Genomic DNA, 12,363 nt, shown 5'->3' on the forward strand with positions numbered 1-12,363 from the left:
CATGGTTCTTAACAACTTGACGCTGATTGATATTCCATTATGTTATTTGCGAAATTGAAAATGATAACGCTCAGTATCAAAGAGGATTTAATTAATTTGATAACCTGCGAGTGAATATGCACACAACTACGTAAACTGGCACACCTGGAATTTGTTTGAAGCTAACCCGTCTCATTCTCATCAATCAATTACATATAACGTTTCGCATTTTGCAACATTATTTTGTCTCTGGTTATGAATATCTGGTGTTCATGTGTATTATAAATATTATAACTTGATGATAACCTAACCTAACCCTGGATATTTGAGGTGGGTGTTTTTGCATACCATACATATATAATGTTTTCTTCTCACGGGTCATACATATGTATGGCGATAAGGATAATACTGTTAGGTATATGTATGCCTACGTAGATATGCATATGTAATTAGTTATGAATCTGTACATCACTCCATCTTTAACTCTCCACTAATAAATACTCTCCTCTGTCTCTTCTCACTGTGTACCACTTATTTATGTATAATCATATATACATAACATTGGTGGACCGTCGAGTACTTTCTTTCGCTCCTCCCACTCAAAATGGATTTTAAAATTTTCAAATTTCTTCGACATCTCCTACCAAATTTGCTACGACGGCGACGACTAAGCAGCTTGACCACCGCCCCTTAGAGCTTGTCATTTTGCTTCCGATAGGGAAACTTCCCAAATCTCTCTTCTCAAAATCTTGTGCAAACTGTGTGATTTCCTGTGAAAACTTCGCATCTTTTTTTCGTGAACTTTCGTCATCTGGTCTGTAAATTGGATTATCCTCCCGGATGCTATCAGGTCTGTAAATTGGTTCTAAACCACCCTGAATATATTCCCCCATTCTTAAAATTTCCAAATCTCCAGTCCAAAATTTACATTTCATAATTCGAGCAAATATGCTAAATTCAAAATTCCGTTATTTGTTTTAAACACGTCAAAAAATATATGCAAAATTGTCCTTAAAAATTGTAAAAAAATCGTAAAAGAAATGTAAAAAATTCCTTTTAATTTCTGAAAAATTTTCATCAAAATTCGTTCAAAATTTGCAAAACTTCTGCAAAATATGTGCAAAAAACTCATTTTTATTCATTTCGTCTGGAAAATTGTCCCAATTTATCAAATTTTGCTGCAAGAATGTAATCTGATTCACCTTGTCTCAAAATTCTGCTGAACTTTTATGCTCGATCTGCGTTGTCACCACTTTCCCAGGCTCAGAATGAAATATAACGCTGAGATTAATGTTTGTAATGAGCAACGTCTACATATTATTTGCGTGTTCAAGTATGGAAATCCACATTGTACATAGTTCCCCTTTTTTAACGCGTCACGGTTATGGGTCACCCACAGAAAACCCTGCGTCTTCGAGTTGTCCGGTTATGGGTCACCCAGATAAAACCCTGACAAGTCTGCGTATTTATGTATCTCCGATGTCCCGATGGACCACATACCACGACCATAAAAATGTATTTTTCTTTGTTCATCGTTTTGTCCCAATCTGCAAGTTTTATATGAGTCAACCACCACCACGCCTGAGATGACACAATTCCACCACCGATTGCGAGCCATACCATCTTCTCAAGTTCCAGCCCTGCAAATTTACTGCGTCATTCGATGTGTGTATTAAATTGTTCAATGTTATTCATGCAAAAATCTTTGTTCATGTTTATTTTTCGGAGTCATTTCGTATTTCATTTTCCATTTTTCCATGAATCCTAAATATGTATGTATGTATGTCCAACAAAAATTCAAATTTCTCACTAAAATTGCCAAAAAAATTGCTGAAATTTTTAGTTTGCAGACCTACACACTCTTTCAGACTATTTTTCAGGAGAAAAATTTTTTCGTGAGAGGGTAGTGTTAGGTATATGTATGCCTACGTAGATATGCATATGTAATTAGTTATGAATCTGTACATCACTCCATCTTCAACTCTCCACTAATAAATACTCTCCTCTGTCTCTTCTCACTGTGTACCACTTATTTATGTATAATCATATATACATAACAATACTAACAATCTGTAAAAATTTAGGACCAAAATGGAAAAGCTTTATTAAATACCAAGTTCGTAGCATAGGGTTCTCGCCCTAGGAAGTTGTTCACTTGGTAGTTTATAGGGGAGTGGTCGAAAAAATAGGTTTAAAAATCTGAAATTTTTGTAGAATATACTAAATATATTTAAGCACGGGGCCTCAATTTTTTGCAAGTTTTCAAGTAAAAACAAATTTCCTATACTATTTCAAAACAACGAATTAGCAAATCGAGTTTTGCAAAAGTACCAGAATTTGTTTGACAGAAACTCGAATGCTAAATTTCAATGGAGAAGGGTGAGGCCGTGCAAAAACTAAGACTTAGGGCCCGTTCATATATTACGTCAACAAGAGAGGGGGGGAGGGGGTCTGACCACCAATTATATCGTGCCTATCTTGCCCATGTTAAAGGGGGTAGGGGGGGGGTCTGAAAATCCGATTTATTTGATGACGTATATGAACGGGCCCTTACATAAAAACCTGCAGTGCAGACTTCACATAGTCCGAGTCAGGTCACGTTATGCTTATCACTCAATCCGACTTTTTTTGCATGAAATTTTCAACAAATGCATTTCAAAAAAATTTACATTTAAATTGATTTTTCCAATTTAAATTCACATTTCTTAGTAATAACAATTGGCAGGCTATTTTAAAAATTTCAGTTCGATGCGAGGATTTGAAAACATCGGTATGGGTCATCAAATAGGGTCCTCCAGATGACAAGTTTTTATATTTTAGTGCATATTGTTCCCTTAGGAGCCATAAGCAAAGTATCTGCCAAATTTCAGCTCGATTTCATGAATTGGAAAAATTGGTGTGGGCCACCCCATAGGATTTGTCCAGATGAAAATGCTCCTAATTTCGATTCATGTTCTTCCATTAGGGGTCATTAACAACGTATGTAATAAATTTCAGCTCGATTGGCTGAGTTTTCAAAATCAGTATGGGTCACCCCCTTGGGATGAAAATTTTTACAATTTTACTTTATATTCTTTCATTAGAAACCATTATCAGCCTCTGTACTAAATTTCAGCTTTTAAATTTTGGTGCATAAGACCCCACCCACTCCGATGACCCCCACCGGTCAACCACTTGACCGATGTCGCCCATTTTCCACCATAACTCCTGGCTTACCCTATGCTACATACGAACAAAATTTCTAGTCAATCGGATTAGTTTTACGACAGTTACTGCAAGACAGACAGACGGACGTGACAGGTACATACATAAGCCCTGACTCGGGCTAAAAAGTATGGAGAATCCGAAAATGTCAACTGCAAATAAGCACAATAAGAAAATATCTTTCGTATCGATTGACCCCTCGAAAGTTAAAAACGATGAAATGTTTTCAAAGAGATTGCTCATTCCTGATGCGACCATGAGGTCAAGGATTAATACAAACTACTTTCATCATATTAAAGTTCATAACTTTTGGGTCAACGCGTATGCATACATATTTTTTTCTCGATAGCAAACAACCTACCCTTGCAACTAAACTCCACTCACAGCTCGAGCCTTACATATCCTGTCTATGCATACATACGTACAGCCGAGGGGTGCACAAACCTGGAAATTTTTGTGCCTACCCGAAGTAGTAAATGTGGGCAATTTTTGGGACACAAGTTGGCATATGTGCACAGCATAAAACAACCGTTACGACCAGTTTTTTAGACCATCTGTTTATCTACCTATCCAGTTACATACTTTATGTGGAACGGATTGCAGCTGCCGATTGTTCGTATTCGTTTCTCTTATTTCTTCTAAGAGAGAGATAAATATAGTGGACAAGTTTATAATTAGTGTATTAATTTTGATTTCGTGTACCTTACTTATTTTTTTTCCTGTTACCTACTTTCTGGTGTGTTTAAGAGTGAGCGGCATATAAATAGAAGTAAGGAGTGACAATTGATGAGTTTTTCAAAATTCAGGCAAACCAGTATTATTCCCGATCAGAATTTGGCGCGGCTTTTCGAACATATACAAACGCACTAGAAGTTTCTCCATCTAGAATTGATCTTCTATCGAATCGTGCCGCTGCATCGATTCAACTTGGATTTTGGGACAGGTATGTATAATAATTTATTGTTTGTTACATACAGAATTGTTGTTTCATAAACTAGGAAATTGTCGTAAATTTGTGGTTGAAATGGTTTCTAGTTTTGTTTACAAATTGTCAAAACATGTCGGCCCAAACAGATTACACATTTTTTGGACTATTTATTTACTTGTTTAATTCACTATTCCAACATGAGAAAGTAAATTCAGTTATTTATTAATAATAATTTTCCAACCTTTTTTTATTGAAGCGTGCAATATTAGAAGAGTGGCAATGAATTCAAACGAATCATTACTGATCGCAGTGAGACTGCACTGTACCTGATTATAAAATTAACATAACTTGGAATAGGTACTTTTGGTAAAGAATTATTACACAGCCCAATACTGAATTTCTACCAACTCGTATTATGTCTATACCAAAATCATTACTCTCGCGGAGTATATAAATATGACTCTACCGTATTACTTTGAGTGTGGGATTATTGAATATGTATCCCACAATAATTAGAACTAATTAAATATGAAATAAATTTTGTAATACATAAATTTAATTGAGTATGTACATCTGACTTGTTTTTTCTTAATTGAATAGGGCTCTCCAAGACACGGAACTAGTCCTGCAAACAAACCCAACCCATAAGAAATGTCTCTATCGTAAAATCAAGGCTTTGTGGGGTCTCAATCGATATAAGGATGCTTTCAACTTCTTGAAGGAAAACGAGTCCCATGTGGAAGGAATTGACTTGGATCAGGTAACTGTTGGTAATCTTTGCATACTCTGCTGAAAGTATCTATGAATTTTAAAGGCAGAAGTGTGCGCTATAAAAGATCGAACAAAAAAGTAGCCGCTCTATGTACATAATCTACTTTACTTATCGCTGCTGGCTGGGTCGGTGGCTAAGTTGAGAATTTAGACTCTCCTTTTCTCCCTCTACTCTACGAGAGAGAAAAAGAATGCTAACTTTACTAATGTTGGGTTGACGGGCCTTTTTGCCCGTCCATTGATAGGATACTACACTAGTGGTGTAATTCATGCAAATGTACCTCTTTACATGATAGTGCATAAATTTTACTCATAAAGCTCGTCCAAATTCTTGTATTGGTCACTTTTTAGTTAGATTTGAAACTTTTGGCCAAATTATAATTAGAGAGTTCATTACTAAATTCTGCTCTAATTACAAACAGGCCACAAAACTCGTGCAACAGTCCTTGGGCCATTACGACATTGCCGAGATGTACACCCTGGATCGAGAAAAACGGCACGACATCGCCGAGTACTTCGGACCTGTTGAAATAAAACGAATTTCAGGAAAGGGACGCGGACTAGTGGTCAAGGAAAAAATAAATATGGGACAGTTAATTATGTGCTCAAAGGCTTTTGAGATAGCATTTGACCAAGACACGATACATTTCCGGGGTCAAAACGAGATTCCAGATACGACAGAATGGGACAATTCTAACACTTGCGAAGGTCGTGTTTTTGAAAAGCTCAAAATGGATGCATCCCTCCGGCCACAAATTCAAAAGCTGTACTCAGGAGATGATACCGATAGTCAGAGCAAACCTTGGAAAACAGATGACGATCTAACGAAAGGCCTACATTCTGTCATGAAATTTAACTCCTTCCGTTGTGAGGAGAATTTGAGCGCTTCGACAGCCGGAGGTAAAAACCTTTGTGCTCTATGGATCCTGCCATCCTATTTTAATCACAGCTGTATTGACAGCAACGCATACTATCAGGTGAGTCCAATAGTATATTTAGTACCTGATGTGTGAAACAATAAATTGACTTTGCCGCGGTATCTCGAAGTAAACTCTCATTTTTTCAAAATATTGCCTCCTACTGGGGTACTATACTTCTCTATCGTCGTAGTGATAATTTATCTCCCTATGATAATGTACATATACACAGAGGCTAAATTTTGCCCTACCACGATTGTCAACGTGCTAGTAACAAAATTATTACCAGCACGGGATATAATAACCTGCTGATTAATTATTACTATAAATGTTACTCGCGGTAGAGGAGCATAGTACGTACAACGGTGATAATATTGTCACCCAGTTAACGAGAGAATAATACACAACGAATAACACAATAAATATGTTACGGGCTATATGAACTTAGAACACTCTTTACTCTATTTAGCTGTTCGGAGACATGATGTTTGTTCGAGCCGTGAAGAAAATTCGAGAAGGTGAAGAAGTGACCATCACCTACTGGCCAGTGAACCATCCAGCACGAAGAGAAGTAATAGCAGCACGAAACTTCATGTGTGAGTGTCGTCTGTGTCAGCTGGAACGAAAAGACGAGGAAGAGGGATCTCCAGTTCCCGCCAAAATATCGAACCTGCTCAAACTTATACGACAGAATTTCAACAGTGGAAATCCAAACCTAGACATAAGTTTGGAATGTGTCCGTAAAATCGCGGCTCTACGACCCGAGCTGCAACGGGATTTAAACGTGGCGCTTCTCTCCCCTGAAGTTGACGCTCTCCTGAAACTCACAAGGATTTGTGAGAAATCTATCTTCATCCTGGAAGCAATGCACTCCGTCTGTGCCAACAATGCCTTAGTTTTCAGCTCTCCGTTCCAATCTCAAAACCTAGCCCGTTGTTATACAGGGGAGAAGGATGCCGCGAATGTCCGAAAGTGGTGGCGAGTGTTCAAAAGAGATGTTTTGGCCGCACACGGGGACTTTACTCAAGGGGTAAAAATAAACGAGCTAGGTTTGCATGCAGATGAGATTGAATTTTATGAGAAATTGGAGGCTGACCCGAATGCAAAACTAGCCTCGATAAGCTAAAGCTACTCCATAGAGTTTAAAACTTAACATAACCTTTATGTAGAATTGTCGCAATTTCAGATGTACAAAATTTTAGGAACATAGTTCAAGATATACCCATTGACCATGAATGCCCCTCGTCCATACCCAGAGAAATACGTCTTGAAATATCCCAAATTCATTTTGATACGTTTTTTTGCAATATTTTAATTTTCGCATATATTAGGCATAGATACGATTTATATGACTGCTTATATATATATATATTTAATCTCCATCACAATTCCCTTGTCAACTAACAGCGATAATAACTCTGTAATGTGACCATAACAATTTTCGAATTCTTAATTTGGTAAGAAATCAATTGGAAATTGCTAAAGATTTTTTTCACGTCGCAAAGAAATCTTTTGACGTTACTAAGGAATTTTTTAACGTTGCTAAGGATTTATTTCCCGTTGCAAATGGATTTTTGAAACATTGGGAAGGTATTTTTGAATCATTGCCAAAGATTTTTTTGCGTGATAAGGATTTTTTTAAGGATGAAATTTTTTTGCGGTTGATAAGGAATTTTTTTAACGTTGTAAAGGGATCATAATCCTATATATATATACGGATTAATATATATTAATCCGTCCAAGTATTTTCTGCTCATGGGTGGTTTGGCCGTTTTATCCTTGTATAAATAAACTATATACCAAGAATTTTGTTCTTTAGGTAGGCTATTTTTCTATTGGGACGTACAGTGTGCTGTTGGCAGAGTTGTTCCAAATAAACCAAAATCATAAATAATAAATAACTAAATTTAAAAAGTTTAAATTATTTTGCATAATAATTGTGATCATGAATTCGGGCTGATCCCGAGAATAATTCAAAATTGCAAATCAATGTAGCCAAGAAATCGGATTTATGAAATACTTGTAAACATTTTGGGAGGCACACGCCCAATTTTAATAGATAAATGTGTCTACATACACCCCAAGGAAACGATCTACGAGGAATGATCTCGTATTCATTAAAACTGTCTGGGCTTCCATACTGTCACCCGTGCAATTCCTGCAGATCTCGGAATTCTTGAAAATCACGCAAATTCATAAATTTAGTAAATTATTAGCAGATAGTTCCAATAGGTTTCTTCACGTATAAATTCAATCAAATTCACGTGTTTGCTTATCTCCATTCTGATGATGGAGACAAGAAACGGTTAACCAAAATACCAGGTTTTAAAAAAAAGATTGACCTATTCTTATAGCTTCAAGTATTTTATATAGAATCTCGTCCAGACGTCAAATGGCTGAAAACATATAAAACAAGGAGAAATTTAACTCAGTTTAGGCCTAAATCGGCTAATACTTAAATGAGTTAATACTTAAATTGGTTAACCAATAATAATCGGTTAAGCCCATTGACGAGGAACTTACCTGGCATGTGACCAACCTCTACGAAACCCAGACGCTCACTGGCTGCGTGAACCGGACTGCTACCTTACAAATCGGTTAGGTCAAAAGTGGTTACCACCGAAAACAGTTAGTACTCCAACACAGTTTTAAGATGGGCTTTGAGCAGCCCATGGAACATGCGACCAGTATCTGCGAGACCTGGACTCACACTGGCTGAACCATTCTTGAAAACAGGTTAATAGTAAAGACTATTATCTTGGGAACCGGTCAATACTAAAAAACAGGTAGTTTGACACCGGCCATTACAAAATAATTATCTATATAAGAGCCAATAAGCCCGTCTTCCCCAAGCCATAAAAGACACACTCACAATGCGATGACGCCAGCGGTCTCGCTCCGATTTTGACGAAATAACGATAATTATGTAACCTTACACAAATAATTGAATACGTGTTTCAGGATTTTTCATAATGCTCAGCTTAAACGAAATTATGAAGTGATTCGTGAGCGAGAATTCCCATTTCCACCGTGACATTTTTCTCGTGAGGGAGAAAAATCCAGATTTACGCTTAGCGATTCCATCATAATTTCGTTTAAACTTAGAATGGGTGGGCAGGAAGTGGTTTTCTCCCGATTTCAAATTGCTCGCACAAATTTTGATAAATTTTGAAAATTTTGAAAATTTTGAAAATTCAACAAACCAGAAATTTTGAAAAATCACAATTTTTGAAAACCAGATTTTTCTTAAGTTACTCAATCGAATTTTCTGAACTCACTCAATTTCCGCTACAACCGAAATCACGCGTCTTCATGAAAAAGTAAAAATACGGGTAGAGTTATTTCGGTCGTGGCGGAAATTGAGTGGAATAAATTTTGGAATAAATTTTAACCCGAATTAAGGATTTATCGAAATGCGGTAAATTTTAAAATTTTTATCCGGTTTCAAAAATGCATAAAGATTTTTGCACAGAATTGAGTAACTTAAGAAAAATCTCGTTTTCAAAAATTTTAATTTTTCGAAATTTCTAGTCTGTTGCATTTTCAAAATTTACGTGCTGAAATAAATTAAATAACGTAGATCCCGTAGATAGATCGGAAATATCCCAACCCGGTGTTTCGATGGCTTTGAACTTGTTGAGAAATTGTAACTGAGGATTTGTTAAATTATGAAATCCCCTTACGTGGTCACTCTGCAAGGTCAGTACACTTAAAAAATTTTCAATAACGTAACATTCAGACTTACATATTTCTAGTTTCTTTCATTCGAATCATGCTGAATTTCAGCCTTCAAAAAATTTACACATGCCATTCGTTGAACTCAAATATATGAATACAGATATTTGTACTGAACATGGCTTGCGTCTCCATTGTCAGTCAAATTGTCAACTGGTGCTCCGCTTGACAATTTTTTGCTAGACAAAGTCGGAAAATTGGCGGCACCCTTTTGTAAAACTATTGTGCGGTTCCCACATCCCAGATGGGGCTGTCCAGATTATTATATCGAATACACTTTTACAGATTACATTTTGGTCCTGCCTTTGTCCTGGGCATGGACCAAAATAGTAGCCACGACAGTCTCACCGAAGAATTTGTTCTTCCATATCCGAAACCTCGTCAAGTTAAGTGATCCCTGAAGTTGTCCAAGCAAATGACAATTCCGAGATTCGACAATAAAAACTAAAATTGTTGCACAAATTAAGCCACCCGTTAGGATAAACACTGTTAGTAAGGCTCCGCTAAGGGTAGCAATATTAATAGATTTAGCACCCGCTGGTTGTTCCATGGCTGGTGTTCTTTTAAAATTGAACTTTGCCATGTCTTGGTTTTCTGCGTATCGCAATATCCCAGCTTCTGTTACACTCTGAACGCCTTTAGCCACCCGAGATCTCCACGGGTGTATAAATATACAACCGCTCGGATTACCTAGCACCCCTTTCGAACTAATGAAAAATTTTGTCCTTGGATACATTCTAGATAAGAATTCATATTCCAATTTCAGCTCAGAGAGTTTCGCTATGAATACGGTCTTCCCACACTGTACGACTTCCTGTTCTATTCTACTGCGTAAGATTGAATTATTTACGCTATCTGACAAATAACTGAATTCTTTCGGATGATGAGAATGTTTTGAATTAAAAACGTTCAGAATTGAATAGGGCATTGATCGAGTAATTTCCTTCAATGGACTCTTGTGAAATTTCCTCGCTAACAAAATCATATCAATTAAAAATTCTGGCATCAATTTCCCCCCACGGCTTTTTCGGAACGCAGATAATAAGCTGTAACACTTATTGGATACCAAAGTGGTATTAACGTCGTGCAATGTTGTGTATGTACCTTGACGTCCCATATAATAAATATAGTATGTCGGATTTAAAAACGACCAAAACCATTTGTGTGTCATGTATAACTGTGCATAGCGTTTGGTTCCGTACCGAGAGTCGTTGGCTTTAGCGGTTAATTTTATATGGTAGTATTCCACTATATCCACCATATAATTTTGGCGGCAACGCAAGTGGTCAAAAGTGTCTGGATGAAATAACTTTAGTGGCGCGTTTAATTCCGTAATCATAATTCCGTTGTAGCAATTTGTTAAAATGACACTCATGAGGCACCATGTTCCTAGCGTGAATCGGAAGAAAGTGTGTTTTTCGATCTTACTAGGCAAGAAGCCCGTCTCTTCAAAGAGCGTGGCTAATACGAACAACCAAGCGGAGAAGTGTTGCTTCTCCCTTAGGTAATGAACAGCTGTGGTCGTTATTGACACGATTGTGACGATTGATATCGCCAGCACGACCCAGAGTTTGTATTGAAAAGGGGAAAAATAAAAATAGAATGAAATGTAGGGTTCGGTGTAACAAGTCAAGAAATGGTAGTCTTCAAATTTCGTGTATATTAATTCAACATCGTTTCCCAAATATACCTTTATCATTCTGATTTTTCCATATATCTGTAGTAAGCTCCATTGTAATCTTGCCCAATAGTTGCGTTCCATCTGAAAAATATGCCTAAAACTACTTGATCTACCAAAGTTTGTATGGCTATGTCGAATCCAGTAGTTTTCTCTTTTGTGGAAGGTTTGAGCTGCCAGTTGGACTCTAAAATATGAAAATGTTCAAACACTAATCCCATATTTTCAATAGTAGAAACCAAGTTATCTTCATTGACCTGTATCTCCGGAAGGCATGAAATTTCTGAGACTAAATGTGAAAATTTATTAGCTGAAGATGGCGGAAAACAGATCTAAAAATTATGACCTGGTACAACGATAATTAAAAGAAGATAGCAAAAAGTCGGCTGGGTGAATCTTGCCAACCAGATATTCTTCTTTGGTCCGATTAATACGAAATTAATAATTGCGTTTCTATTTGACACTAAATTCCTTCGTGTAGCTCGGATATCTCTCTAACACAGATAATTTTTTGAAGCAACCTCAAACAAGTACCCCATTTGTTCAGCAAAGTCATCGTTGGGTTTATCTGTTTTCGTGGAAACTAAAATGAAACTCAATCGACACTTTGAGACACGAGAATTTAATACGTCCATTGCTGGAGCTGTGCCAAGTCTAGCATGAGAAAATAAGGCTTTATCATCCATCGGCATGAACATAGTGGTCACTAAGTTTAAATCTTCAAAGAAAAGGGGTTCTTTTAAACCCCAAGAATATAAAATTTGAATGTCACAGCCATTTAGATTCCTAAGCAAGTCCCCAAAATTAAATATTTCCTCATGCTTGGCGGCACTGCTGCAGAGGAGTAAAGTAATGCTTAAAAAGAAATGGTGCATCTCTAAGTTGTGGCGGAACATTGCAATTGTTGACTATTGGATTTTGCTGTTTTTCCAGGTACTGGTTATTTCTTAGGTGATGCCAAAGCTGGAAAGTGGGGACCTTTCAATGAGCACTTGAAAGGTGTCAAATCTCCCACGTCAAGACTATAAATATCAAGAGATCAAATTATTATCCTGTTTTAAGGGCGAATGACATCTTTTTTGAACAGTTGCAATTTTTAGGCTTTCAGAGTAGAAATGGTTGCTTGAATTAAAAACCCCGGCGAAGTCGAC

General features: G+C 36.9%; 1 protein-coding gene across 1 annotated transcript; it reads left to right on the forward strand.

The window, feature by feature from the left end:
* Window positions 1–3,742: 3,742 nt before the first annotated feature.
* On the forward strand, window positions 3,743–7,705 carry LOC118437735. Its single transcript, XM_035857052.1, has 4 exons — window positions 3,743–4,126; window positions 4,712–4,871; window positions 5,305–5,859; window positions 6,269–7,705. The coding sequence occupies exons 3-4, from the start codon at window positions 5,353–5,355 to the stop codon at window positions 6,923–6,925; spliced, it is 1,164 nt and encodes a 387-aa protein (XP_035712945.1). The 5' UTR covers window positions 3,743–4,126; window positions 4,712–4,871; window positions 5,305–5,352; the 3' UTR covers window positions 6,926–7,705.
* Window positions 7,706–12,363: the final 4,658 nt, after the last annotated feature.

The sequence above is a fragment of the Folsomia candida genome, unplaced genomic scaffold (genome assembly GCF_002217175.1).
Source record: "Folsomia candida strain VU population unplaced genomic scaffold, ASM221717v1 Fcan01_Sc016, whole genome shotgun sequence".
In the NCBI taxonomy this organism is placed as follows: domain Eukaryota; kingdom Metazoa; phylum Arthropoda; class Collembola; order Entomobryomorpha; family Isotomidae; genus Folsomia; species Folsomia candida.

Coding starts and splice junctions, on each gene's coding strand:
- LOC118437735 (XM_035857052.1), top strand. CDS start 5,353: ATGTACACCCTGGATCGAGAAAAACGGCACGACATCGCCGAGTACTTC. Junction 5,860..6,268: donor ACAGCAACGCATACTATCAG/GTGAGTCCAATA, acceptor TACTCTATTTAG/CTGTTCGGAGACATGATGTT.